At 37.6% G+C, this 26,887-nt stretch overlaps 1 protein-coding gene across 2 annotated transcripts; it reads left to right on the forward strand.

Annotated features, from left to right (window-relative positions):
* Positions 1-5,126: 5,126 nt before the first annotated feature.
* Positions 5,127-26,346, forward strand: tnnt2b (troponin T type 2b (cardiac)). 2 transcript variants are annotated; one of them, XM_036571265.1, is made up of 13 exons: positions 5,127-5,203; positions 5,604-5,646; positions 5,831-5,841; positions 12,283-12,309; positions 13,868-13,889; positions 14,004-14,064; positions 16,596-16,712; positions 17,050-17,127; positions 17,204-17,311; positions 19,063-19,175; positions 19,337-19,427; positions 19,765-19,805; positions 26,140-26,346. In XM_036571265.1, the coding sequence occupies exons 2-13, from the start codon at positions 5,618-5,620 to the stop codon at positions 26,177-26,179; spliced, it is 738 nt and encodes a 245-aa protein (XP_036427158.1). In that variant the 5' UTR covers positions 5,127-5,203; positions 5,604-5,617; the 3' UTR covers positions 26,180-26,346. The 2 variants fall into 2 exon arrangements, with proteins under 2 accessions (XP_036427158.1, XP_036427159.1); XM_036571266.1 differs by lacking the exon at positions 12,283-12,309 and having other exon boundaries at positions 5,144-5,203.
* Positions 26,347-26,887: the final 541 nt, after the last annotated feature.

The following is a 26,887-nucleotide window of genomic DNA, read 5'->3' on the forward strand; positions in this document are numbered from 1 at the left end:
CAAAGGTTTTTTTTTTTTTCAAATTACATGTTTTTGTTGATTTTCTAGGTGTAAATAAATGAGCACAACCCCTACAGAGAACACGCTTCTACACAATTTAATGCACAATTACTGTTCACTTGCTAAATCTAACATATTGGGAAAAATAAATGCAAAAGATATGGCACATATTTATATTTTTCCAATATATTAAATTCAGCAAATAGAAACTGTGTACTAATATTTGCAGATAAATGCCATATTTAGGTGTTCAAACTTATTTTCACTTAAAATGTAATTTTACCAGATGTGCCAAAACATTTACATGCAAGTTAATGGAATATTTTGCCAAATGTAAATCTAGTTTGTGGATTCTGTGGGAAAAGTTACAACTGACAATTCTTACACTTACATATTGCTTTCTTTTTAGAGCGATGTTGTATTTCACTGAATAGAAGTTACAATTTGATGAGTTTAAGAGAGAGATTCAGAACACAGATCATCCAAACAACCACAGTACAGCAGTGCGCTTTAGATTCAGTGGCACTATAAATCATCTCTCAGGACTGACTTTTTAATCTCTGCGCTAATACAGGACTCACTTTTTAAAACAGGCATGTTCATGTGGGGACAAAACTGATAGAAATAGAAATAATGAACTGAATGCTGAGTAACCCTGATACTGCAGAGGTCATACTGAAACGTTCACTGATTTAACCTGCTGATCTCTGAGCAGTGACCTCAGTGGCAAAGGTCAAACAAGCCCTTTCAGTTTCTGTTTGAATATTATTTTTTTGGGTCATGGATTGCACGCAGTCTTATTTCTGTGCAGTGCAGATTTCTGGCATAATTGCTGTAAACTTTAGATGAGGGGTTTAAAGCTGCATCACATAACAACATGACTTCACGACCAATTAACAGCTTCAAAAATGTTTGAAATGCTTTACAAAAGACACAGAGGTCCTCTGACAATGGAGACCATGCAGCAGTAGTTCTACATCCTGCACTGACCTCATTATTTTAACTGTTATATTGAATCTATATAAAATCTTAACAAGCGTTTTATACGTTTCATTGCAGGAATGGTGTGGTACTTTATTTCTTAAGGTTTAGAATGGGTTTTAAAATGATTATACATTTCAAAATTTCTATACACCATAAATTTAGTTAAAAATCTAACAAACAGTTTAAATATTATAAATTTCCCTGATGGCTAATATAATCTTTGAACTTTAATATTTTGGTACATTTTGTCACATTTACTAATTTTTAGGCCTGCCGTCATTGTGCTAACACTTTATGACAATTAATTTAGTGAATTATGATATTCAGTGGTCTGCAAACATTTTTTGGTCAAATTACATGTTTTGTTGATTTTGTAAGTGAAAATGAGCTGATGCATTCTCTACAGAGGACACACTTAAATATGACATTGTTGTATTTTTATTTATGCCGAATTTAACAAATTAGAAAAAAATAAAACATTACTATCTGAATGTGCCATATATTTTGCACAGGCCACATTTTAATGTGTTATATATTTTTTCCAATTTGTTAAATACAGTACAGTGTGTAATCCATACAGAATATGGACTTGTTTTACTTTTATTTATTTTTACTTACAAAATCAATAAAACATACCACTTGACTTGGTCACTAAGACTGTAATTACACATTCCACTCCAACATCTGGACTCTTATGCATAAAGACTCATGCTTCAAGTCTTCAACTGTGTGTGTAGAAAGCTGCTCCAAAGCAAAGGGAGAGCTTCCGTAAAGACCGATCTGAATTGCGTAACACTTTATGTTCACAATATTTGTTCTACATGTGTTCATTCATAGGTCTGTTATTGTTCTAAAATGAGCCAAATATTAAAAATAAATAAATGCGTTTTTAATATTAGAAATAAATGACAAGGTCCTTCTATCAATAGCTGTATTAAACTTTTGACTGGTAAATCTAAACTGCCATTTTATTCCACTGTGTCGTTCTATCTATAGCTTTTCTCTCCCGTGTGATAGTGTTCAGTTGTTGTGGTCTCTATTTGGCTTTTACAGGATGCAGCAGGAAAACCATTTTTTGGCAGTAAGGTGGGACCTGGTTGCCCAACAGACATTCTCAGCTGTGCAGACTGACAAAAGGGAGGAGCATTTATGACAAATTAGCTGACAGTTTCACTGCTTTACGGAGTGTTTATCTTTGAAAAGACAGGTTGTCTGTTGTGCCACTGAAGAAACTGGAACTTAGAAATCTGGAAATTTAGACAGGCAGCTACATTACTAACCTGCAAGCCTTCTCTGAGATACTAGCGTATCTAAGGCCTTGATACTGGTTTTTGCTGTTAAAATATGTATGATATTGTATGATATAGAAAAGCATTCTGTGGTCTTAATGAGTTGCACTTCATGTTTATGAATGTCTATATTCAAACATTTCTTTAGATCATTTTTAATAAACTTATCACAGAGTTGGCTTTTTCATTTAAACCTGCAAATAAACAACATACACTTTCACAATTGGGAAAAAATGTAAACACAAGTAAAAGTATTCAAAATTCTGTACTGTTTCTGGGTTACTATTTAAATGTCGGCAGATCTGAGACACTGACCATGTGAAAGGGGAATTCCACTGGAATTTCAGCATATTTTTATCATTAGGGTTTAATCATCCAGAGGGATCTAATATGAAATGCTCCATTCTAGAGAAATGTACAGTCAGAATTGTTCACAGTGGTGCTGATAGGAACCATGAATCATGAATCATGGAGAAATTCAGAAAAACTTGTGAAATTCCCCTTTAAGGGGCTTTGTATAAAAAGGTTAGTCTTACTCCTTCCACTAAGGCTTGTGTTCAAACGACTCTCAGGTGGATAAGATCTGCTCATCAGAGGCTTCGGCACAAATTACTTCTGTCTATGCCAGCTTGAACGCACACAGTCACTAAATACTAAACACAAGCATCTAATACAAAGAAATTCTGAAAGTACTGTAAATATTTAATTTACTCTTTTTTCACTCAAATTGTTATGCTAATAGCATATTTGTAAAAAAGGAGTTAATACATTTAAAAGAACTACAAAATACAAGAATTTTCACTAGTTGTCTTGGACTTTTTTTGTATTATTTGCAGTTTTAAACATTGGTGGAGGCTGAATGTTCAAACAGCAGAGTGGTTTATTAATAGAAGACACGCGGGATTTCAGATGATTTGTCGTAGTGATAAAGGCCCCTATACACTTTCAGCAGTGATGATGACAACAGGAAAGATCATTCCACATTAGAGACTCGCCAAGGGCACATTGTTGGAGAGTGTGAAGGCCACTATTGTGTCAATATCCTCACCTCGGGGTTTAGAGTCCAGCTCTCAGGGGTTTCACTGCAGCTTAACCTGACAGAGAAGCGCATTAGATCTGAATAGGGACAAACAGTGGAAAAATTAACACCTAGAGGCAATTTACAGCTACTCAGATTGCAGTTTAGTTTTTAATATAAAAGAGGTCTGAAAAAACTTATAGTTGTAATGGTAGTAGAAGAATTACTACTAGTAGTAGTACTATTACTATTAATACTATTTAATATTAATAATATATTATTAATAATTATTACCACTGGTACTATTACTACTCCTAATACTATAATTATGGCTATAACTAATCCTACTACTACCACCAGTACTATATTATTCCTATTACTGTTACTATTAGTATTACTATTATTAACACTTCTACTACAATTAATTCTACAACTAACACTACTTATACTACAACTAGTACTACTAGTACTACTACTACTACTACTACTACATCAATTACTAATATTACTACTAACATTACTACTACTACTACTAGTAATGTGACTACTATTACCACTACTAGTACTACTATTGTGACTAACTATAGTTAATAGTAGCACTATTACTAATCCTACTACTACCACTATTACTTTGATTACTACTATTACTATGACTTCTACTATTGTTAATACTATCACTACTACTATTACTTCTACTACCACTACTAATATTACTACTAACATTACTGCTATTATTACTACTGCTGCTACTACTACTACTACTACTACTACTATCACATTACTACTCCTACTGGTAGTAAGTGTTACTACTATTACCACTACTGGTAATGCATTCTGCATTCTGACTAGCTATAGTAGTGACTAGATACAGTTAACAGTAGTATCTAGTCACAACTAGTACTAATCCTACTACTACCACTTTTAATTTTATTACTTCTGTTACTATTACAAATACCTCTACTACTATTACTAATACTACTACTACTACTAGCATTGCTATAAATATTACTAATATTACTATTACTACTAATCATAACACTACTATGACACTTCTACTACTACTATTACTGTGACCTGCATTCTGACTAGCTATAGTAGAGACTAACTATAGTAGTAGTACTATTCCTACTACTAATCCTTCTACTACTACCATTACTACTACTAGCATTACTAATACTATTACTACTACTACCACTACTATTACTACTACTACCACTACTATTACTACTACTGTCACTAATACTACAGCTACTTCTACTACTACTACTACTACTACTACTACTACTACTACTACTACTACTACTAATAATAATATTTACATTGTAATTATTAATGACATTACATTTGTTGTTGACAAAATTAGTCCAAACAGTAAAGGATGTTATGTACAAAGTCACAACATTTTCTTTCAGCTTCTAAATGAAGAAAGAATGCAGGCACACGCTGAGAGTTACTCTTGTTTTTGAGCAGTGCTGGGGGCTGTTAGTCATCACCACTGCTTTCAGGGTCAGAGGTCAGAGGTCAGAGGTTTTTGAGCCTGGAGGCGCCAGAAAGCCAGATGACTCGAGCGCACAATCTCACAGCCCCCTTATCAACCCCCTGACGTACACTATCTTAGAGACCCCCCACCATACTTCATATCTTCACCCCTAACCCTCTTGATGGCATAGCTGAGACAGGGATCCATGCTGGGTAGATTAGCTCAGTGCTGGCCAGCTGGGTGTAAGATGTATAAATAGCCACAATGGACTGCCAGCGAGAATGTGTGTCCACCCATTGTTCCGTTCCGAGGCACGTATGGAGATAAAGTCCTATAGTTAGTCATGTGATTAAGGGACAGTTTATAAAGCAAATGAGTTCAGGGGCAGGGGTATAGCAAGCAAGGATACCCCCATCTACAGAATACAGACAGGTAAAAATCAGCTATTTTCTTTTTTTCCTGTGGTTTAAAATGCATGAGAGGTCCTACAGGTCCTGTGTCATGTACTTTTATTAGTCTTATATAAAGTATGTTTTTTTATAGATTTATTTTTCACTAATTATGTTGGATCATTTTAAGAATCGTTAATTTATGGTAGACTTTTCTATGAATTCTCAATAAACTTATGCGACCTACATTCTGTGCAAATAGCACCTTAGAAATACAGTGGATTTATTAGTAGTTGTAGCAGTAGTAGTAGTAGTAGAAGAAGGAGAAGGAACATTATTAGAGATAATTACTGGAAGTAGGTGGAATATTATTGGAAATAATATGTAAAGTATGGAACATATGAGGGGAAAAAAGCAAAATTACTTCTCTTTTTATTAAACAGGTCTTAATCCAAATATGTCAGACACAGAAGAAGTTGAATATGAGTAAGTACTGTCTGATATATTTGATATCACATTACTTTTCTAACATTTTTCAATCTATATATTATTATGCTGTACATTATGTATTACCTGTTGTTATGACTAGTGCAACTAATCTGAACAAAAGATATGAATCCCTGCGGCAGCTAATCCAGTGAAGTATTTTCTCCTTTGTTTCTGATTTCAGGGAGCAGGAAGGTAAGTTGCTGTAGTATTACTTGCTAATAAAAAGAGAAAAGGCCATGCTGCATGTTCTTTCAATGCTGACAACGCAAGATAACTCACTACTGACACAAGCAGTCAGTTTTTAATGTGCTGTGACCGAAGATGAATCAAGTTTTCAAAAGTATCCAACTATAAAATGCTCCACTATTGTGTTACCTCTGCTCTGAATTGTTTACTAATATTAAGCTTTACTTTGCACTGAAGATGATTTGCCAGAAGTAAGTTATAAACACCTGCACATAAAAAAAGTAATGGACTCCTGCCATTGGCAAGCTAATTCTTAGTCTTGCCACAACAGAGACCTTCATACATCAACAATAATGATACGGACCGCACCCACTATATCATATGTGGGCTATTTTCTCCATAATGCCTGTTAAGAAAGTCAGAGTTCTTTCTGGGTGTGGTACTGTTTTGGCAACGCCTGCTCAGTCCCAGGAGAGAACTCAGGAGGTTTTGGAACTGGAACAAACACACAAGTGCAGCACGTTACACTAAAACATGCAATACGTGCGCTGCCATGCTCAGTGTTGGCAGATCAAATCAATTTCTGAGGTATTTTGTAACCTGACAGATTGAGTACTGTGCAAAGTGACGTACCATCCTTCATTTTTTTAATCTCCAGTCAAAAAAGGACATTAAGTACAGGTTATTCATTCAGGAGATTTTTATGAGGAGATTAGATGTAAGACGATACACTTGCATGCAGGATAAAAAAAGGCGTTTCCAAATTGGGAATGCTAACAACTATGCAACCCTGGTAGACCACCAAAACTGGATCAGATAAACGCTACTTGAAGCCTTCATCTCTGACAGAGAGGAGAAAAATTAAGCCCCACTATTTATTCAGACCTGAAAAAACCCACTGGTGTTTCTTTCACTGAGACAACTCAGCGCTACAAGTCAGAAAGGATGTGTAGCTGTCAAGAAGCCCTAATTGAGAAAAGGAAATGGACCAAAAAGAAGAACATTTGCAAACAAAGAAGCTGCTGGTGTTCTCAGAATAATGCAACCAACTTCTACGACTGAACGTTAGAGATGTGGAAAAACAGCCCTGCAGATTTCTTTGAAAAACCCAAAGCAAGTCTCCCAAAACCGTGAATGGATTTAGTAATAAAGGCAAAGGATGGACAGACTAAATACTGTAAATATGATATTTTATTTAGCTTATTTAATATATATTTTTAATGCATTTTCTGCTTTCTTTTTCTGACTTTATGGTACTTTATGGCCACTTTTGATGGGATATAAAAATGAAGGGTGATCTTTGACTTTTGCACAGTACTGCATATCTTATGAGTATAGACTAAGAAACAAAACCCCCAATTGCACAGGAAAGGATATAGAAAGTAAGGAAAGCTCTAATAAATTAGCAACTGAATTTCATTTTGGGCCAATACTGAATAATACCAGGGCTAAAATCCTGATACCAATACTTTCAAAATTCTTAATGTGCACATAAGAAAGAATTCAAGGTAGCCATCAAAAACTACATATGAAAGTTTTTGCATTTGAATTAAGAATACTGCAAAAGTCAGACTGTTTAGTGGAGTGAAATAACTCCATAGGATCTGTGTTAGAGAATATTGGCTCCATCTTGTGTGGCTGTCCGTGTCTGCGTGTGTATGTGACGAGCAATGGGAGAGGACAGAAAGAAAAGTCTTTCCTGTCCTACACTTCTGACCATTTTCTCTTTATCAGATTCAAATGCACACGGTCTAATAAAATAATACACATATACTGAAGTATTGCAACTTCATTTTTAATTTGATCACCACTATTTCGTTGAGAAGTGTATTAAAGCAGCTTTGGACATGGTTGTATGTTTCAGTGCATGGGTTTGTGCTCTATGTACCATTTTTGCACTATTTTCTCACATCGCAGCTGTTTCTGTAGTTTCTCCATGATGCTATGATGCTAACACCACTAGAAATCTGGTTGCCATGTTATCGACTGGCTTACATTCATAATGTGAGTGGAACTGTAATCGTTCTGCCCTGATTAATGGTGAAAAAGCTGCACTGTGTGAGGAAAAAGAGGCTGAGCTACCTGTGGGCCTCACAAAGAGTGGCTGTTGTTAGCCGCACAATGCTAATCTCACTCTGTCTCCTGTTTTCCGCTCCCTGTAGACGAGCTCAGGTTTCTTCCTCAGAGGAAGGCTTTGAGAGTGGAGCTTTCAGACATTTGCACTCACACTGCTCCAATTGTGTCTTGTGAGGAGCAGGAGGAGAGTTTTGAGTGTTGCTAAGCTGCCAGTACATTTTGTGAGAAAAGCGGAAAGTGGTGCGCAGAGGCCTAGCCCAACAGGCTAATCAAGTACTGTGACAAATGGTACTCTATTTCTGCCTGTTACCTCACAAGAACTGTATGAGCTGATCTGCTGCATGAGGGTGAGGATTCTGACTTTGAAGGGGAGAACGAGGCACACATTTTGATTTTTGCTGAATCATTTTTAAATAATATTTGAAGAAGATTAATATTTTATACACATTTTTGCTATAAATAGAAGCATAACTTTTGTTTCCAGCACCTACTTCCAGTGAACAGTTTAGCTGAAAGTGGAGTGAGTGCAAACATTACATTACATCGTCTGGGTTGACTGTAACAGACTGAGAGGCTAGTTGTAACAGCTACTAGTACAGTTCTATGTTGTTTAAGCCAAATTTATTTTGGGCCACAAAAAAAATCACAATAAAATATTTGTACATATATTATTCTTTCATTTATTTGATATTATGTATTTCATTTACATGACAGCGATGGATGAATCTTTGATAAATCTGTGAAAACTGACTGTTTTGGATTTATATGGGGGGATAAATACGTCTCTCATTATTTATGTCAGAAGGCTTAGCTAGCCAGGCTACTTTTTAAAATGGTGCTTTATTACAGCCACCAAGTGAGTAATCAAAACAATATAGGAGTGATTCAAAATTCAGTAATCAAAAAACACTTATAATGAAAATAAGTAACTTTTATGTTTCAAAAAGGGTAAAGCTGCAGAAATATCTGAAAACTACAAAAATTCCGATGAGGCTGCTATGCTACCACAAGAACACGACTTTTAGCATGTTCTACCAGAACATGAAAGCATGTTCTGCTTAAAACCTGTTTAACTCCATAAATATTCATTTTACCCTGCAATAGTTTGTGCCCCGCTCTCCCCTACTTTGTGTCTATGTCTACTGTGATTTATGTGTGTGAGCATCATGCAGCCATTCTCTAACGTTAGAGGATGACCGCCATCTCACAAAGCTTCTGCTTCTTTGCACAGAAGAGATTTTGGAGGAGGAGGAGCAGGAGGTAGAGGAGGAGGTGGAGGAGCAGGAGGTAGAGGAGGAGAATGAGGAGGAGGAGGAGGAGGAAGGTAGAGCTGCTTCAGCTAATGCTAATGATGCTATGGCTTTACTAATGTAAAACTGTGATCAATAAGTAAAAGCTCATAGGAGAACCATGGTTGCTAAAAGATGCTCTATGAAAGTGGCCGGACGGTTTGGGTGGTCTTCATCAACTGGAAAATTGTCATACCACCAAATCATAGCTACAATGTATAGTAAAGCATAGTATAGTATGTAGTTTTAGGCTGCATTTATATTAATGAACATACAGTACTACTACAGACTATACAGTACTACTACATTCATATATATTACTGTACTACATACGAATGCACTACTACTGGTGGTGTTCTATTTTGACATGCTATTTAACGTGCCGTTCAAGCTGTTTATATGGGTTGGGGAAAGTCATTTAGGGTCTGTCTCATGAAGCAGGATTTCTTAGCCAGCTAACTTTAGGCTTAGTTGGATCTATCCCTGAATTCATAAAATTCTATCACTTTTAATAGGGATACATTACCATAGCAACACATTTAACCTGCTCTAGGGGAGGATAAGTTCAGGATTTCAGATCATAAACAGCTTCTGGACCAATCAGGGACTGCCTCTCCAGTCCTTTTGGGTCATTTTTTTTCTTGATGTTTGTGGTTTCAATTATGTGAAAAATACTGCAGAGGAAACTGATTCAAACTACACAGATATCAAAAATACAAAGCAATTATTACTCCAATAAACATCTTTAGGTATCTAGATAGCAAGCATATTTTAGTCCACTGGCTTGATTAGGCTGGAACCCCGTTGACTGTATGCCACGGCTAGTCCACCTTAGAACCACCCTGATTACCGTCTGGCATACAAGGTCTAACTAGTTTTTAATGTTCTCAAACAGATTTTAAGCACATATAGGCTTTTACTTAGGACAATAAACTAAGAGAAGCATTACAAACAATTGTGAGAAAGGAATAATGACTAGGCCAACTATAAAATGATTCTGTTGAAAATGTTGTTGCTGCCATTGTGCTAGAGTGGTTACAGCTGCATAACTGGCTTTATTTATGATATTGCTGTTAAAATTAGTAGAAAGTAATGAAAGAAAAATAAGTCAATTGGGCTGTGAGTGGAAAAGTGTCATTTTGTCTACTACTCCAGCCAGTACGCCGTCAGCTTTGCTGTCAGCAGGCCATTATCTTGCTATCTGAGTAGTATGATGTCTCATTTCTACTTTGAAAAATAAGCTGCTGAACTCACGTTTTGTGTGTTTGCCTGTGTGCACATGCCCGAGGATTATACATAGCTTGAGTATCTAAATCTAGGTTAACAGAGAAAGTTGTTAACCGCCATTAAAAAAAAATTCCATTTATTAGGTTTCGTGAAACTAAACTTAGTCATGAACGCTTCGAACAGGTGAACTTGCTTCGTGAGACAGGGTCCTGGTAAAGTTCATCATGTAAACTGTGTACATTCACTGGTATGGATCAATGACATCACTCCCTGAAAACTAATTTTATTTTAATAAAGTAATTGTTGGTCCCTTAAAAGGCCAATTTATTCTCTACATGTATTGTTATTAATATAATAATTTACTACAATAATGCACAAAAATAGTGTATATCATCACCTTTCTTTAAAAAAAATAAATAATAATAATAATAATAAAATGATAGTTGTCCCTAACATTGTGTCAAAATTTCATAAAAAACATACTGAGAGTATAGAAATGTTCCAACATTTCATGGAATAAAATCCTGTTACATTAACTTACATTAAAAGTTAAGAACACAGAGATTTTGTTTCGACTGTGACAATATTTAAGAATGGTACCATGTTTGCCAGTTAGGCCGGAACAAGTTTATGAGGGCCATATGAACCATAAGACCAATTCTCCGAAAGGTCAACCTGAAGGGTTAATCACACTCAGAGTGTCAGACAGCAGTTCCCCCATGCAACACTAAAACAGTTCCACTTATCATAGGTAATGTGTTTATTGAACATCTTCATTCAAATGGAATGCACTATAAGACATACAGGCCCTAACCTGTCTGATGAGTGCAAAGTCACAGTGTTCATATGACGGATTAATATAAATATGTGATATCATTGTATTGTGTATGAAGAATATCCAAACGCATAAAACACGTAACATATAATGAAAAACGAACTGAAATCAGTTTTTAAATGGATAGATTTTGGGAGGGGAATATGGTGGTTACTTTAAGGATTAGGAAAAGAAGTATTACATGACCTTTCACTCTCTTATTTTTTTTATCCATCATTATTTCATACCCTTGTTATGTAACATTATTTTACTTGTCTTCATACTATGATAAAAGTCAAACAAAACTTTCATTTAAAAAAAATAGTAGGAAACAAATCCAGTGCTTCCAAAGCAACACAGTTTTATTTTTTTAAAAAAAAAAAAACATACTAAAAAGAGAAAAAAGAAAAAATGAACGCTTTGACACATTAAAGAAAGAACTGTCTTTTGTAGGAAGGCTTTGTGTGGGTGGATTTTTGAGCAGAGCTTGTGGCCTTGAAACAGACAACACAATCCAGCCTGCAGTTTCAACTGTAACCCGTGCTCAGTAATAATCTGCAGCGGAATGCATACTGTATGTGTTGCGTCTGTTTCTCAGTGAGTAGTCAGGAAGCAGGTCAGAACCTAATAAGCTAGACAATGACAGTAACGTCATCATGACATCATGACAGGTATTTGTGTTGCTCCACAATGAACAAGAGAGTGTGCGCTAAGTTCTTCACCCTAATAGCTTGACTCAGTCCATCATATCTGACAAAGTCATTCATTCATGTTGTCACACAGTGACCTGCTTAACCTCAATTTCCACAGTCAGTTCAGTCAAAGTGTAGTAAGAAGTACCAGTGACGTACGATTACGTACCAGCGTCTCTTTCAGGTCTCCATTAGTGAGCTTGGCTAACAGAACTTTCTCTATTGTCGATTAGCAGTGTACTTGCAGGCTCCTTGCAGCATTGTTCTACTATCAGGCCTGTGTCTGCTCTTGCCTTTACATTGTTTTGATAACATTACTTAGAGCCCTCTGACCTTTCTCCTTCCATAGGTGCAGCTCTAGAACATGGGGAGGAAGGTAAGAAAGGCTCAAAACTCAGTGCTTTCCTTCCATGCACAATTCTGTTATACAGCTTAACACAGTTATATTGGATTTATAAAGAACCAAGTTATAGTGTTGAAATCTTTATGGTTTCCAAAGAAAGGGTTAAAATCAGGGACGTGGGAAGGTGTTTTGAAGGGCAACTCCACCAATTTTTCAAAATGTATGTATAATTAAATGGCTAACATGTCAACAAAGTCACTCAGAGTGGTTTGGTGTGAAATTCTCCATTCTAGAGAAACTTACAGAGTCAGAATTGTTCACAGTGGTGGTGATAGGAACCAGACGTCTGAGGAGACCAGCGCCTCTAAAAGCTCCTTTCCAGAAAGTTTTACCGTAGTTTTGTGATAAAGTTTTGATCTAAAACGTCTTTTAATCAATTTATTTTAATCCAGTCAAGGTGGAGGAACACATGAAGGCTGTTCTGTGGCAAAATAGTCCCCAAAGAAGACTTATTTTTTCCAATTGACCATTATTGTAATATCATAAACATTACATAAAAAACTCAAGACACGTGTAGTTTACTGGTGGTTTTGGACAGTAAATAAAATGGCTATATATGCATTGTAAACATCAGAACTACTGGTTCCCATCACCACCACTGTAAAGAAATCTGTTGAGTCGGTAAGCTTCTCTGCAAATAAATCATTTCAAATCAAACTGCTCTGAATGACACTTTACATCTCAACCACTGGATTATACAGAAATTTTGAAATATCGGTGGAATTCCCCTTGGGAGTACTAAAATTTTGAGCAGCAAATATGTGATGTGACCTATGACGTCATGCAAATTATTTGGCTTTTTCTTGCCTATTTATTTATTTTACTATTTCACAATAAACAGAACGTGTCGTACAAGTGCTACAATGAGGTGAGAGATGACAATATATACATATAATTGTCACATCAAATCATAGACACATATACCTTCTCTGCTCTCTTGTTCTGGACGAACTGCAAATGATCTGAGCAGCGCCCAGTGAGATTGTTGATTTGTGGCGCAGTAAGCGATTGAGTCATGCAGTGCAATTTAACACTGAAATGCACACACAGCTGGAGATAATGGTGGATAAAACGCTATTATTACAACATAATTATTTTAAAGTTTAAAAAAACAATATTATGCTGCTTTAGGGGTTAAAACTGGCCTGTAACTCTGCATAGACTTTCTCCCTTTGCACCTCAACCTGCGTGTTTTACTGACGCGCCCTGACGCAGTCAGGTTTCAGCTCACTGCAATGAAAATACTGCGCTCACTCACACAGTGAACGACTACTGCAGATTTTGAAAGCATAAAAATACAAACTCCACTCTAAAACAAGCACACATGACTCTATTCTACACTCAAATTATTCAAAAGTTATTATTATTATTATATTTAGCAGTTGCAGTCCTGAAATCAGGGTGTCTGAATCCCCGGTTAAAGCAATAAAATGGCAAAACATCTAACTTACTCAATCTTTATCCTGATTGTTGTAGCTTTTTTTAAAATTTTTTCTATTCTTTTCTCCCTCATAATAACTGGGCGGCGCAGAGGAGACAAAACCAAAGCTAAAGTGAGTGAAAGTGTGACTGTAGGAAAGCAACACAGATCTCAAACATACATTCAGCACAAAAAAAACTGATGCATTAACTGATGTATTCTTTTTTGATGTATTCTTAACTTTCAGAACTTTTCTACCAGCATTGGTACCTCCCAAAATTCCTGATGGGGAGAAAGTGGACTTTGATGTGAGTACAGCTTGAAACTGAATACTGCATTCATTATCTTCACCACAAGAAAAACACATGACTGACATTTTTTCAACTAATTTGGGTGGCTGTAGCTTTGTTCAAAATGAGACCGTCATCACTGTGTACCCTCTAGTTTAAACCAGAAGGTACTATGTAGTACTGTACAAAAGTCAGAGACCACCTGTCACTCTCAGAAAAAAAGGGTCCTAAATTGCTACCGGGGCAGCACCCCTCGTCACTCAGGTGGCACCCTCAAGGGTACGTCTTTAGTTAGGGATCATAACTGTACCATAAACCATTGCGATTTTTTTTTAAAGCTGGATTGAATCCACACTCTCATCACTCCAGGCGTTTTATTTGATTGTTCCATATTAAAACATGTTATGAAAAAGTACAAATAAGTACCGTTCCCCTGGGAAAAACACACTGAAGGTACACAAGCAGACCTTAAAAATGCTGTTGTACCTTTGAAGGTACATTCACACTGCTTGTACCTTGATGAATGAAAAGTATACCTGCACAGAACCTTTGTTCTGACAGTTTGTTATTCATTTAATTTCCAGTCAAAACATTTCTTACAGGTTTTCAATGCCTTTAAAAAGCCAAAAACATGTATTTAGTAGAAAATTACACAGAAGACTCAACAACTAAATGCAATATTTTCAGTATTTAGTGTGTCTACACTTTACTGCCTTTACTACCATTCTCTTCAGGAGACGTGCTTTCATATGTGTGTGGATATTTTTCCGCACCTCCAGTCTTAGAAGTTGGCTGCACTTTCTGCTTCTCACAATACAAGTAATCCCTATTACAAATTTAGACTGATCAGTCCATATAGACCCTAAACCACATCTCAGATGTTTCAATGAGCGCGTTTACATGCGCTTAATAATCCGATAACTGCAGACAATCAGATTTTGTCAATAATCCAATCAACACGTTTCCATGCACTTGAGTAATCAGATAATGGGAAACTCTGGGTCTACGAGTCAGGCAGTAATCAGATTTCTGCTTTGCAACCAGCCAATAAACTCACAGAAGAAGACGTGACGTAAACGTAACATAAAACTGAAACTTCATGGCCCATTTTTTTTAACATTGCGCGACTTTACCTCAAAATATGAACATACATCATATAAAAGATAAAGAATATTTAAATCCTTTATTTCGTATTTGGTTTCAGTGCTGCTCCAAAAGTATTTTGCTGCCATCTCACGGCAAAGCTGCTGGTACCATCGTCTGTTCTCGCGCAGACTGAGAAATCCGAAAGCAATCAGAGTAAGAGTTTACATACACTGAGAAATCAGATTACTGAGCTAAAATCCAGCTCTTTTTATCGGATTTCTTAATCGGATTCCTAGATAGGAGTATGGGGTTTACATGACCATTTAAATGATGGGGTAAATGCAGAAATCAGATTATGATCGGAGTATTGAGTGCATGTAAACGCACTCAGTGTTTTCCTTACTTTTCTCAGTAAGAGCTTTTTGACAACTACACATCCTTTCAGACCCATAGTAAAGGTCCTGCAAGATTTCATGCTGCTCCTGCAGAAAATCTGAATAATTTGTCCCGCTCCCGCCCTGCACTGTCCTGTCAAGGCAAACTGGCATCCAATATCTGACATAGTGTATACACAAACACATTATCGTCTGCTGAAATAACACGGCAGTCATGGTCATCAGGCTCACTGTGAAGTAATTTCACCAAACGCCAATTATTTCCAGTAAACATAAAGCAGGAATTAAACCACAGAAGGGTTATTTCTGGTGTTCTGCTGGGCAGCTGTGGCCGTCGGACTGAAGGCTCCACCGTCTTTGTGAGCTACAAGTATTTGTGTGTTGTTCATGTGATTGGTTGCTTCCAACTCTTTAGAATGACTTCAATTATTTTAACTGTTTTATTGTTATTATTTTATACTGTATATATGTATAATTTAGTGACTGTTCTACTTTATTTAGGCTGTTCATTAATTTTCGAGATTTCTCTTCATGTGCGCTTCGACCCATTCCTGGTTTCCTGCCTGTTCCTGCACTCTGGAAACTAGTCCCGCGCCGCAAGATACTGTGGCGAGTCCCGCAGGAATCCACGGGAGTGCAGACCTCTAACCCATAGCACTGAGTTGTCTTCTCACTGTGGAAGCATGGACAGAAGCACCTGTGGATTTTTTTTTCAGATCTGATGCAATTTTCTGCTATTTCTCAAAGATGAAAGCTTTAAGTGCTGTTTATCTGATATGGACAGTGTTAGTGGTCCACCAGGTCTTGCATTATTGTTAAGAGTCCCATTGTCTCTGTGTCTTTGAATATTTTTTTTTTCGAACTCAACTTTTTGGAAACTCCTGTTTTTCCACTTCTTTTCCTTTGACTTTCTCCTCCCTTGTGCAAGCGGATCTAGATCTAATCTCTGCAGAAACGTCTCCTGAAAAATGAATAACTTCATCTTAAAGGCTGTTTTGACTGGAAATGAAATAAATAAATAAATAAATAATGGTCTCTGAATTTGAACTCTCGTCGTTTGTTGTGCAGGACATTCATCGTAAGCGCATGGAAAAAGACCTGGCTGAGCTTCAGTCTCTGATTGAGGCGCACTTCGAGAGTCGCAAGAAGGAGGAAGAGGAACTTCATGCTCTTACCAGCCGAATCGTGAGTCATACTGAGTTTAACTTCTGGAGGCCTTGTGTGATGACATTTTACAGGTTGTTCACAACAGCTTGATGGTGTGGCTGTAGTTTGAGCCTTTTAACATTCTATAACAACCACTTCCTTGATGACAGCCTACATCTACAAAAATATTAATCTACTTTTCAGAATATTCATTGTCTAAAAAGGCACTACTGGTCATCTATTTACTGTAGCTGTACTGTTATTCATAATTACCAATTACAACCCTTGTTAGGCCGCAGTAATGGATTGAAGAATGTTGTGCCTATGCTGTTATACTGTGTGTGGAGTAAAGCTTGTCTTCCACTCTGCAAATAAGGAAAAAAGACGGTCAGAAAGAGCGGAGCAGATGAGAATCCGGGCAGAGAAAGAGAAAGAGCGACAAAACAAGCTGGCAGTGAGTCACTCCTAAAAGACAGCTCATGTCTTGAGGGGTTTTCAGACCAAAAACTGATCTGGTTTTCATCATGCAGGAAGAAAGGGCACGAAAGGAGGAAGAAGAGGCCAAGAAGAAAGCAGATGATGATGCCAAGAAAAAGAAAGTTCTGACCAGCCTACAGTTCACTGGATATATGCAAAAGGTAACGTTCATAAATCCTCAAAAGATCGTGGCCGACAGAGATACATTTGAAAAATGAAAGGTTCCTCAACAGTTCTTGGCTTGGACATACAGTCTTAGAAAAAAAATTGGTATAAAACCTTTACATTGTGTTCAGATTCGTTCAGCTATAAACCTTTATCACAGTAGCCACAAAATTAAATTAAATAAAATAAAATAATCCAGCTACTTTGGAGGCCCCTCCATTTTTGCACTTCACTTTTTTCTTCAGTAACTTTGACAGAATATATTTCAATGGAAATGTGTATGACTTTCAAACCTGGAAGCAAACTGGATTTTCGTCTTCATAGCTGAGCAAGCAGATCAATATTTATGAAAGTGTTTTTATTGTGTTTGAATGCAGTATACAGTTAATATAAAGAAATCTCGGTTTGGCTGTCTTTGTGGAGAAATCGCAGCAGTGGTTCTCACCTCTCCCCTTTCATTGTTTGCTAGCAGCTTAACAGAGTCACAACATTTCACACACAGAGAGCCAACAGTGTCCTAGTTAAGCCGATAACAGAGTTACAGCAGGAACATATTTTGATTATATTAATGCAAAATACATGAGTTGATTTCTGTTCTGCCGGTGGACTGGCCACTAGGGAAAAATAGAAAAGAGGTTAAAAGGTTCCTCACACTCACATCTTTCCACTGAAAGCAGACTGAAAGTAGAGGTAGGCAATATTTATTAGACAGTAACTGTACATAACAAGTATACTTGAGTATTATTTTGAAAAAAATGTTGTTAATTCAAATATTGAGACTGATTATGGAGATGAACACTGGTGCTCTTAGGCCAGGGGTGTCCAATCTTATCCACAAAGGGCCAGTGTGGCTGCAGGTTTTCATTCCAACAAAGTGGGAGATCACCTGATCAGCAGCTTGAAGACTGAAACCACCTGATTAAACTACTGGAAACAGTGGCAAGGAAAAACTCCCTAAAAGCAAGAGGAAGAAATCCTTGATGGGAACCAAGACTCAAAGGGCAACCCATCCTATTCACAGAACTCACTGAAGAGGTTTCATTTTCTATTTTATCTTCAACTCTACATTTCAGATAAATTAAAAAAGGTCCTACATAAAATATCAAAATATTGATTAAAATGATAGATTTGTTTAAGACATGAATTTATACACAGGCATCAGTTTAAAAAGTATATTTGTCTTTTAAGCAGAAGGTTTTAGATCAAAATGCCTTTAAGAAAACTGAAAACTTACATTGACTGGTAGTTTACATCTCCAAAGGGAAGGGAAAACACACACGTAAGTACTCATTCAACACTCATCAGGCCAGGAGATTTTTCTCTTTTTTCAGATTCATATCAATGTAAAATACTCATAATCATGACGAAATGCCCATAATAATTCTGTGCTAGGACCAACTAGACGCATTCACTACTTTAAGTTACACAGAGTGCATACAGCTTGGGCTCAGCATTATCGTTAAAATTTTTTTTTTTATCAGTTAAAACATCTGTTTTCAATGTTTATATGTTGATGCTTTGACTTTCACCATCAACTATATTTTTGGCTCTGTACTTCCCCTTTCAAGGCCTTGAGACAGTGCCCACACTTTCACTGCACTTATAACTGAAAGTTTCTTCAGTAAACCAAAGATGATCCTTCTGTGGCATCACTCCAAAGAACCTTTTTTGACACCTTAACTTTTTAGGAGTGTAGATGAGTGACTGACTTTCACCTGACTGACTATCCATGTTCTCTCATCCACAGACGGACAAGAAAGGAGGACCAAAGAAGCAAACAGAGAGAGAGAAGAAGAGAAAGATCCTTAGCGAGCGCCGCAAAGAGCTGAATATCGATGATCTAAATGCCGAAAAACTCAGGTATGGCTGAAAAAGAGAGATACAAATACTAGACTTGCCTCAACCCAAATAAAGTACAGTGATAGTGAACATGGTCTATTTCAACATGCCATAAAGCCACAGACTGCTGGGCTACAGGCACTTCATTGACTTGTTAATGATGTTGATGGTATTCCATGCAGAGAGAAAGCCAATGAACTTTGGAAGTGGATGCACCAACTCGAGGCAGAGAAATTCGAACTGCAATACAAATACACGCATCAGAAATACGAGGTATGACTTTCAAATATGAGGATGTGTCCAATATGTCCCCACACTGACTGTAAAAGGGCCACTCAGCGAGGCTGTTTCCAGCATGAGGTGTCCTTAGTAACTTCTTTTGTTGAGCGAGAGCTTTCACATAAACGCATGTTGACAGAACCATTAAATTATAACTCACACCGCCTGTGGCAACCACACCCAGGCCAGACTTGGCAAGACAGTCAGGTTATACTGTATATCTCATCCTTGGAACCGTTCCCAGGCCTTTGACTGGCATGAGAAGGAAGTAGACACAGTTGGTGATGATTGAGAAAAGAAAGCCTTACATCTCTGCTTCTCTCTGTCGCAGGTAACTGTCCTGAGGAACAGAGTCAGTGACCACCAGAAGAAGTGAGTAGCTGTGACTCATTCTACTTTCATCTGTCTTTATCCCCACATCATGCAAAACAAACAGAATTCCTACATATCACTATGTAATCAGCCTGCCAGTAAGTGTCTGGCGAAAGATCAAATTTGTACAATTTTACACTACTCCAGAAACAGGTGATCAACCAAGACAGTTTTAGTTTAGCACTGGAGCTACAAGGCTAACATTGCTAATGAACACTAGAATTCAATTGTCACCCAAATGTTTTCCGTAATTACATCCCCAAAACTTCTCCTACCCTTCTCAAACCACATCCAGGTCTTTGTTAAAGTTTTGTTCATTTTATAGTTCACTTTTTCCACGAAGACCTGGATGCAGTATGGTTCAGTCTCACGGGGTCCGATGTGATCTTGTAATGAGAATACACATCTGAAGACAACTTTTGGTGGTGGACTGCTGCAAAATCCACTCCAAACAAGGGTACACCCCAACAATACAACACACACAAATCACTGCTGTCCAAAGTAGCTGTCCTTTACATTGTGTAAACCCTTAATGATGGAAGAACCGACAGAAATGCTCCAAAATAACTTTTATTTCAAATCTCACTATGTTAACTTACATTAAAATAAGTTACCATTAAAATGACCATTTTGCAGATGCTTATTTTTTTGGACAGCCATGAAATCAAGCTAAAGAGCGTAAGGCTACAGCAACGTAATAAAGCCGTTGTTTATTTTTACTACATGGAATGTATTCTCTGCACACATATGTGCTTAATTGTTTTTTGGAGGATTTTTCAGAAAAGCTAACATACGTCCCTGGGACGAAAAAACAGGCTTGTTGTTCATCAGAAAACCGCCCCTACTTTAAGCTCCTCCTTCATGAAACATCGAATTGGTTTAGAATTTTACACTCAGTTTGTTACCATCCTAAAATGTCTACAAACCCACCCCCATTTAGCCCCAAATTTCTTATGTTTTGCCCCTTCTCATTACGAGATCAGGTACGACCCTGTGTGAAACAAGCTGGTCGAGAGAAGTTTTGAGGATGTATTTACGGAAAAATGTGTGAAAAGTGTGTGACCCAGTTTGCGAACTGGTGGGTATGTGCTTCCGAGCTACATTAGCCTCGTAGTTCCAGTGCAAAACTAAACAAGCAAAAAATGTGACACCAAACATATCTTGGCTGATGACCATTTGGGACAAGGGGAAAACATTTGATTTGTGGATCTGTGCCATCTTGCAAAGACAGCATGTGTAATCTACACACTCATGTCAGACGTTCATTGCTTTTTCATCCATATCTCATTATTTCCAAGCATCTAACCAGAAATGATAGCTGATAAAGAATCCCAAGTTTATTCTATCTTGTGTGCATAACGAGTTTGGGGCAGATACCAGCTTCCTTTCTAGGGGAGTTCCAGCAATTCCAGATAACAGTCTCTTGCGCTCGGTCTACCTTACTCTTTCGTACTCTCACTCTGCCTGTCTCTCCATCTTTCTTTTTCTCTTTGTGTGAAGATTCAGACATGCAGTTTGCTAATATAAGCTTATATTACATGTTACCTACATTAGCTTTGTGGCTCCAGTGCAAAACTAAAGAAGCAAAGTTCCAACACTAAACATATGTTGGCTGATGACCATCTGGCATAAGTGGAAAAAGTGGATTTTTGCCAAACCTTCGCTTTAACCCTATCTTTGGAAACCATAAAGAATCTAAATACATTATTGGGTTTACTTGCATTCATATATTCCCAAAGCAACATACTTGAATTGTTTTCCTTCACGGTGATAGTCACAGTTAATACCCAGCTAAGACTGGTGAGGCCGTGCCAGTGTGGAGGCTCTTCTTGTGTCTCTATGTATTTGCTTCATTCCAGAACGCACTGTTTGAAGTAGCAGCTGGCGCTGAGCTTGATGTTCTGTGGCATGGCCTTTAAAGCAGGCCTACCGGGACTAGGTACACAAAGGCACTGTCTTAAAAAAGGACAGTGCATGGCACCCGTGAAGCACAGACGCATTCGATCCAGGCGGATACAATAGCAGCAGCTGCAAAACCACACTAAGCCCTGCGTGAAGTCAGGGAGTATAATTATACGACCCAGTGCAGTATAAAATAAACCACCGGACTGGCATTCAAAACATCAAACCCCTCAGCTCCAAATCTGCTGGACTGGGCGTTCAGTGGCATTAGCACAAGCACGCTGTGAAAAGGCAGCACTGTGAGACTCAACCCACAGGTGTGTGCTTAAAAAAAGGAATAAAAAAAAATTGTTTGGCACCTTGTGTTATCTGTGCTGGCATAATGGCAAGTTTAGTGCTGAGGCCATGATGGAGAAGAAGATGGCCCATTTTCATTCTGATTACACTGATTAACTACAATTCCAGCATTTGACTCATGCCGGATCTATGCCGTCTTGCAGAGATAGCATGTGTAATCTCCACCTATCTACAAACTCATGTCTCACATGACATCCCGAATACAAAACACCTGCAGACTCATGGCAGGAAGCTCATCGCTTTTTCATTTCATTTAGCCAGAAACTGAACAAACTAAGTTTATTCAGCCTTGTCTGGGTAAGCAGGGTGGAGCACATGCCTTCATCCTCATTAAAGTAGTTTCAGCAGCGTCTTGAAACCCAACCCTGGATGACTGAAAAAAGAGAGAGAGATGGATGGGAAAGGAGAGAGAGAGAGAGAGAGAGAGAGAGAGAGAGAGAGAGAGAGAGAGAGAGAGAGAGAGAGAGAGAGAGAGAGAGAGAGAGAGAGAGAGAGAGAGAGTCTATGTCTTGTTTCTGTCTCGCTCTCTGACTTTGACCCCTGTCTCTCTCTCTCTTTTTCCCCCATCTCTCTATTTGCTATCTTTCTCTTACTTTCAATTTCTTTCACTGTTCTTAATCTTTCACTGTTTTTCTCTCGTTCTTTTCTCTCCCATCTTTTTCTCTTGCTCTGCCTCTCCATCTCTCTTATTCTTTCAAACTTTTATCCATCTATTTTGCAGTCTTTATCTCTCTCTCACAATTTTTCTTTCTCACTCTTTCTGTCACAGTCTTTCTATTTGTCCCACTCTCTTTCTTTCTCTATTTGTCCCTCTCTCTTGCCCTTACAATCTTTCATTTTGCTCCACTCTGTTTTTTTCCTCTATTTGTCCCCACCTTTCTCTCTCTCTCTCTCTCTGTTCCACTCTCTCTTTCTGTTTTTTTCTTTTTTTGCCCCCCCATGTTTCTATTCATCCCACTCTCTTGTTTTTTTTTCCCCTCTATTTGTCCACCCTCTGTCTGTCTGTCTCTCTCTGTCTCTTGATGTCTGAGGGTTGAGAGCTTGTTGGAGAAAGCACCAAGTGAGTGGTAACTCTGTTGTCATAACAGCTGTTGCTGTAGGGGTCAAAGGTTAAGGCCCTGATGGAGGCGCCTTGGGTGCAGGGGGATCAGACTGCCCGGGGGGCTCCTGAGAGCTCTCAGCTTCTGCACATATAAGAGAGCTTTGGGCGGATGTGAGCTGAATGCCAGTCCTACTACTGTACAGAGCCCTAGAAGGTAAATAGAGTGAAAAGCTAATCCCTCCTATTATGTGTAATCAGAGATGAATCATTACGTAGTATTTTATTAAGTAATAAAATACAACACAGTCCCTTGTAAATCCATTTGATCACACACTTTAAATGGCATCAGCTTATCTTCTGAATATATATTATATTAAAAGCTTGATTAAAATTGTCACAAGTAAGTACCTCCATCACCAGATATATACAGTAAAAATATATATTCAACAGAAATTTATACAGGAAACCCCCACCAGTGTATTAAATCTATCATTGTTTAATTTGTCCATTTTTTACTTCATTCTTTCCACTTTACTGCCAATTCAACTCTTCCACCTTTCCAATCTTAAAATCAACCAGTTCCAGCCGTGTCCTCCCAACAAAAGCTTCTCAAATGAGTCACTGACATTAACACTGAATAACCGTAACATGATTAAGAGAGAGGAGAAAATCAAGCTTCACGTGTGGCTGTCAAGAAGCCTCACTGACAAAAGGAAACATAAAAAAAAAGAACATTTGAACGAAAACATAAAAACTGTGCATCTAAAGTGTGGAGGTTTTATGGACTGAAATGTGTAATTGGGTAATTGGGGCTAAAATAGAAAGTGCACTATTCCCGAAACAAGTTACAGCAGTATTTTGCTTCTGGTCCGTCTCTTTTGAGGGTCCAGCAATAGTGAGCAAGTGCACTAGAACTCCTCCTCCCTCAGTGCACCTCTCAAGACAATTTCTATGTTGGAAATGCTGAAATTGCTCACTGTGCTCATTAATGACTATGGCAAGATTCTCAGGGAAGAAATCCAGCTGAGAGTCCAGAAAATGTGTCATAATGGCACTATTATAATGCTACACCACATAGCTCTGTCAAGAGATCACTCACTATTTCACACAGGTTCTATATTAAGAGTTCCTAAAAAGCTCTTAGGCAGGGTTGGGAGGGTTACTTTAAAAATGTATTCTGTAACTGGTTCCCTGATAAAAATGTAATCAAACTCTAATCCAAAGGATTACTAAAAATTGAGGTAATCTCAACAAATAATTTCAACAAGACTTTTTCACCAAGAATTTTACTTAACATAAGGCAAACAAAAACTGCCCTGTTTTATGAAACAGAGTGACAGATTATAGGTGACTTAAATGTTGTGCCTCACCCAAACAAACACTGATCTCACATTTAGACTCACATTTAAACAGACAAATCTAAGTGGACTAGTACATGGAAATATTTCAAACATAAAGATGACAAATTTGTATCTGCTAAAAGGCTGGACTGTATCATATGGTTTCATGTTGGTGTGTCATGACTGGACTTTGATAATCATAATTTGTAGACACTCCCTAATCAGCTCTCAGTGGTTTCAGTTTAAAGAGAAACCTGCACTAGAAGTTTAAAAAGGCATTAATTTCACATGAAAACTAAGTGGCAGCCGACTGTCTTTGTTAACAATCATTTACACAAATTAAAATTTTGCACCCACCCTTCAAAAACTACTGAAGAACAAAATGGCTTATGTGAAAACAACTAACTTCACCTCTCACAAGACTATGTTAGCTCACTTCAGCATTAAAATCTGGCAAGTAATCAGATCAGATTAGTTTGCTGATGTAGAATCAGGCGACGTGTCAAAGCAGACTGGTTCAGATATCTTCAGTAAAACTCAGTTCTGACAATAAAAACAAAATACTTACTAAACGTTCTGTTGACTGGCTGAATAAAAGACGGTGAATTGTTGTTGGGGAGGGAGATTCTTCAAAACTCTCTCCTGGCTGCAGAAGCCTCCTCCCCTCCTCTTCCCAAGTTCCCAAAACTCTTCAAATCTGCATGACTCATGTGCCAAATTTATCATCAAAAATGATGCATTTTAACAAAAGGAGATGCAAAAGGTGACGAGTCTGCATGTATGTGGTTTGAAGGTAATCCTGCAGGTAATCACCCAATTTTACAATAACTGTAATGGATTATGGATATATCCTGATTACGTAATGCCGTTACATGTACTCTTCTGCTACCCAGCCTTGGTTATATTCCTGTACAACAGCCATGCTGCTTTTTCTGCTTGACTCTACTTCACATGTCGTGTTACGAAAAGTCAGATATTTATTTGTCACAGGCAGCATACAGACTTTTCAAATAATTTTTTTTTTTTTTTGGCTTGGACATTAATTGGTATAAAACCTTTGTGTAAGTTTCTTTCAACTGTTCATGTTCACATGTCTGATGTACAGTAATGGTTCTTTAATGGGCCAATATCCCACATTGTTCTTGAACTTTATTATTCCCTAATGACTTCTTATGATCTTTGTGCTCTTGTGATGTTTCTAGATGACCAATTTATAACCTCTCTTTACTCCGTAGAATTAAACAGGCTATTTTTGTTACTGTACTTTTAAGAAGGTTATATGTGAAGGATGTCTGATCTGATTGGCAGTCCTGTATTCAAAAAGCAGTTCAGACTGTAACACTCCTTATAACTTCGGTCTTAATGGACAGCATACTGCTGCAGGCTGAATAGGTGAATATATGTAAACCCACTGACATCACAAAAACAATGCATTCAAAATGGGCTGTTTTTGCAGTTTAGTTTCCATATATGGCCCATTTAGACAGGGGAGTGAAAGCTTTTTTAATTTTCCATAACATGACCCCTCAAATACCCATCCTTTGAAAGATTCTTTTGGGTGTCAGAAGTGTTTTTTCGATTGCACTGCACCAAACAACCCTTCGTAGCACCTTTATTTTTAAGAGTATAAGGAACCCTTTTCCATCTGGCGTATTCATTATTTCATACCTGATGTTTTCGTCCATTCTTTCAGTTCCAAAGGGCCCAGGAGCAAGAGGGGCCTGAGGAAATAAAAAAGCATCACTGGAGGAGCCTGGACATGCTTCAGCCCCAGAGAGGCCCACATGACCTTTGGTCAATGTATTATTAAGAACTAATGCAATGACCACATGACATTTTCATCAATAATTAAAGAATTCTGGAAAGAGATGTGCATAATAAACTGAGTCAAGATTTTAAACCGTGTACATCATTAATGGTCATCTGGATATGATTCGGAGATTTAACTGTATGAATGTGGATTCATAGTCAGTAAATCCACACAGGCCTTTAGATTTGGTACTTTTAAAATTGTGAATTTAAACGTAAGAGCTGTACCGACCTGTTCAATCTGACTGATTTATCAAGATAACCTTAATGTCAACAGCTAAGTTAAGAAAGGCTGACTAGTTAGCTAACTGAACGCTGTTATATGACCTTATTTATCGTTAGCTACTACATTAAAATCAGTGTTAGCATTTACAGAAACCCAAACAAAGCTCAGCTTATCTTAGAGCCAGTAATTCTGTCAGGTAATAGTTTTGCCGTTGAGCTGGGAGTTTGGTTAGAGGGACTTTGGTTTGGTCCTCTAAATAGTTAGATAGATTAACCCAAAACAGCTTCAGGAGTGAAACAAAAACAAGACTCACCAAATGATCCGGACAACGACTGTCAGGAACTATAGCTACGTTCCTCAGCGACATCTTTCCCTAATCTAATTCTGGCTAATGTACCGTCAAGAC

This window comes from Colossoma macropomum, unplaced genomic scaffold (assembly GCF_904425465.1).
Source record: "Colossoma macropomum unplaced genomic scaffold, Colossoma_macropomum, whole genome shotgun sequence".
NCBI classification, from domain to species: domain Eukaryota; kingdom Metazoa; phylum Chordata; class Actinopteri; order Characiformes; family Serrasalmidae; genus Colossoma; species Colossoma macropomum.